Source organism: Syngnathus floridae, chromosome 14, assembly GCF_059516105.1.
Source record: "Syngnathus floridae isolate MCC-2025c chromosome 14, RoL_Sflo_1.0, whole genome shotgun sequence".
NCBI classification, from domain to species: Eukaryota; Metazoa; Chordata; class Actinopteri; order Syngnathiformes; family Syngnathidae; genus Syngnathus; species Syngnathus floridae.
The window spans coordinates 145,624-149,412 of record NC_142426.1 but is presented as its reverse complement, the minus strand read 5'-3'; the positions used below and the strand labels follow the sequence as shown (position 1 = coordinate 149,412).

General features: G+C 53.0%; 1 protein-coding gene across 1 annotated transcript; it reads right to left on the bottom strand.

The window, feature by feature from the left end:
* Positions 1 to 507: 507 nt before the first annotated feature.
* Positions 508 to 2,979, bottom strand: LOC148386871 (janus kinase and microtubule-interacting protein 3-like). The gene is made up of 9 exons (XM_088396534.1): positions 2,920 to 2,979; positions 2,636 to 2,698; positions 2,451 to 2,549; positions 2,124 to 2,357; positions 1,938 to 2,003; positions 1,798 to 1,866; positions 1,644 to 1,721; positions 1,354 to 1,587; positions 508 to 1,274 (listed from the first exon to the last, which is right to left on the bottom strand). Exons 1-9 carry the CDS (start codon positions 2,977 to 2,979, stop codon positions 1,158 to 1,160), a joined length of 1,020 nt encoding a protein of 339 aa, XP_088252660.1. The 3' UTR covers positions 508 to 1,157.
* Positions 2,980 to 3,789: the final 810 nt, after the last annotated feature.

The following is a 3,789-nucleotide window of genomic DNA, read 5'->3' as shown; positions in this document are numbered from 1 at the left end:
GTAGACTTACAGTTATTATGCGTTGACATAATGGCGCACTGGTTAGCATGGCCACCTCTTAAGCATGATGTTGCGGGTTCGACGCCTGATCAATGTTAGCATGGAGTGAGCTTAAGTGCATGGCGCTGAAGATTTGAATCTTTGAAATGCGCTGAGGTCTGACATATCAGGCAGAATGGTTTGCCATCACGTTCAACAAAAAATAGAAACTTTCCCACTCTGATTAAAACGTCCTGTGTTCATCTACGTATTTTCGTTTTGCTGTGCATCTTTTCCCTGCCATTTCAAGAGCCCAATTGACACTCATAGTTTAAAGAAATGTGTTTGCCCATCCTACTTTGTGGAATTTCACCACATGCGCTTTTGACCAAAATACCAAATTGAACTCAAGTGAAGCCAACACGCACAACCCCCCCCCCCCCCCCCCACACACACACACACAAATGTTGATATGAACATAAAAGAGCCGCATGCGGTTCGGGAGTTGCGGCTTGGCCAAACCTGTACTATACAACTTTATTTGTATAAAATTTTCACAACAGCTGTCACACAAACAAAGCGGGAAAAACCGAAGACGTGCGTGTTCCGCCCACGCTGGATTTATTTGCACCTTTGAAAAGACACCGTATTGCCGCAGATGTGGCAAAGAGTACTTTTGGGCATCTGAGACGGAAGGATGTCCAAAGCATCACGTCACCTGCTCTGGTAGGCATGGTGGTGGGACGTTGAGGTCAACCGCTTTGGGGTTGGCTGAATCTTTGATCGCAGGATGCCACACACTTGAAGACAGAAGCAGAAAAGCAGAGCTAAATGCAAAATGTACTCACCGGTGACTCCAATTTTTTTCCCCCCTGAAGAAACAGCTGGACGGGTGGCCCCGGCTGGCCAGTGGGACTCTTGTTATTCTGACCCTTTTTAGTGCGCGTTTGGGGCAACAACCGTTTTTTGTGGCGCTCTCTTCTGGTTCAAAAGTGCCCTGCATGTGAATTTGCTTTTCCTGCCTTCTGATTGGATGAGCGCCGGTGTGACGCGGTGCCTCTGTCACCGTGGCGGGGGGTATACGTTGGCATCGGAGCGTCTGCCAACGTCTGAGACCGGCTGGCAGTGTATCGGAGGTGTCGAGTGCGGTGCCGCTGGAGCTCACTCACCAGCTGGTGTTAGGGCCACAGAATGAAGGCCAAGGAGAAGAATAGAAAGAGAAACAGAAACTTCTCCTCCAATTGTTTGATTTGTCTCTTCTGAGCTTCGATGAATTCTTTCAGCTCTTTGTTCCTCTAGGACGGACAAATGGAAAGTGGCATTCAAAAGCCAGTAAGCGTGCAAGTAAGTGCCGGGCTGGCTTTGGGCCCTTACCTGTTGCGCGCTGTGCAGCAGATCCATTCTCTCTTGGAGGATGCAAGCGTCGCGCTCCCTCAACTCGCACATCAGGGCTCGCTTCCATTGGTCCACGGCGCTCCTAAGCTCTTCTCTCTGATCCGCCGTCAGCACGTCATTCACGCCAGCGTGGCTGGCTTTTTCGCCGTCCGTGGCGGGGCAGTCCCGCTGCGGTAGCGCCTCGTACAACATGGCCTCCAGCTCCAGGATCCTCTGGGCCGCAATCCTCGTCCATCAGTGGTCCGGCGGGAGATTTGAGGGCGGCTTACCTTATGAGCCTGGTCCATGGAACACTTCCTGAAGTCCAACTCTTCATCCAGGTAGCCCTTCTGCTTGCAGAACATATCCTAGCACAGCTCAAGGTCAGAATTGTTGGGGCACATTGCCGGAGTTCCCCTTGGCTGATGTCGCGTGTCTGTCTACCTTCTCACTTTCAATGTCCAACATCTTCTGTTGAAGTGCTGACTTGGTCACTTTGATGTATTCTAACCACTGAGGAAAGGCTGCTGTCACATAAGCAGAATGCGAGAGCGTGCGAGAGCGTGCGTGGACGTGCGCGTTACCTTCTCGGCTAGGGTGAGAAGGGTCCTGGCGTGAATCACGACCACCTGCTCCTCGTTGGTGAGATTCTGCAAGAGCCCAAAGGCACAGCGTCAACAAGCTTCTTTCAGCGCAAAGCCTTCCAAAAGTCACATTTGAGCCGCCGAGTCTCGTGGAGTGCGAACATAAGGAGTTCGACATACACTTACGGCGTTATAGCCCAGGATGTCCAGCTTCTTCATCAGATCACTGATGACGATGTCCGGGGGAAAGGCGCAAGGAGCAATGTAAGGTGTTCTGGGACCTCGGGTTAAGGTTAGGGTTGCGAGGGACGCCTTACGTACGCTCACGCCCTCGGCCTCGCAGTAGATCTGCAAAGGGCTGAGGCCGTCTGGGAAACGGACTTGCAGAAACTTCAAGACGGGGGAGCGCCACTCCCTCTCCTGAAAGGCAGAGGCATGCATCCGTCCGTCCGTCCGTCCGTCCGTCCGTCCGTCACATCTCTGGCCTCAACACGCTTGTGCGAGTCTTCCCACCTCCAGCTCCAGGATGCGGAACTCAAGCAGTTCGTTTTGGTCTCGGATATCCTGGATGTGCTCTTTCAGACGCGCTTCTTCCGCCTCCATCCGCCTGACCTGAAAAGACAGTCAGACCTCATCTGCGGGGCTTCCCGACGGGTGTGACGCCAAGCGACTCCGCCCAGCGCCTTTCTTTCCGTCACCTTTTCGGCCAACTGCTGATTGCTCTGACGCAGCAGCTGCTTCTCCTCCACCCACTTGACATTCTAGAAGAGACAAACGCGTGGACAGCTTTGGAATGTTGTGTCATTTTCATCCCCAAATTCTTTGGTTGACTGGAAAATGACATTTGCTTTTCTCCGCATTTTCCCAGCCACGTTCGGGGGGGGGGGGGGGGGGGGGTTGGTCCAGTAATGCCAGACGAATGAGTGACTGAAGAATGTAGCTATTTTGTCTGAGAAAAAGGTGTGCTCATTGATGAGCTTACCTGTCCTTGTTGCTTCAGCGCTGACTCCAGATCTGCTACTCTGCTTTGATAGTGACCCATTTCTACCATCAGCTTTTCTCTGGTCTGAAAGGAGGAGGAGGGAGGCTCCTCCTCCTCCTTTCAGACCAGAGAACACCCGAGGCTGGGTGAGAACGGGGAGGCTGCGACCCGGCCGGGGGCTGCGGAAAGGGGCGCCACCTTGATCTCCTTCTCGGCGTCGTAGTCCCCTTCGCTGGTCTGGGCTAGCAGAGCGTAGGCTCGTTGCAGCGCTTGATATTCTTGCGTCAGCTGGCGGTAGCGAAGCTCCGCCTCTTCATGCACACACCAATGCAACACAGCACTAGTACCAGAATCAGTCAGACCGGCGACAAAGCACCCGCGACGCAAAGACGAGTCCGATTCCAGGCTGAAGAGGAATGTTTGGTGCCAATACGCTGGCAGAAATGGCGGGCTACCTCTTCGGGTTCCGTGTCGGGGGTTCTGTCGGTGTGAAAAGACAAGGACGATCCGTCCGAGTCCACCAACACGTCTTCGTCGTAGCCGTAAAATGTTTCGATGACCTGCGGGCGCGGAAGCAAACATCTCTCTGAACAAACTGAAGCGACACCTCACGATGAATCGACGAGAGGAACGATAGCGAGAAAAAGGCCATTTCATCTTGCGCAACACCAAGCAGCCGCAAACAAACAGACTCACCTTGCAGGACCTCACGCTTTGTTCCTCCTCAGAGATTCTCGACGTCGGTATCGTAGCAGCAAATCTCTCTCCTGTCGACACAAATAATCTGCCTTTGAGATTCTTTGGATGCAAAGGGAACGAATGGCTCCGGCGCAGAAACAAACGCGACTCACAATGACATTTCTGACATGA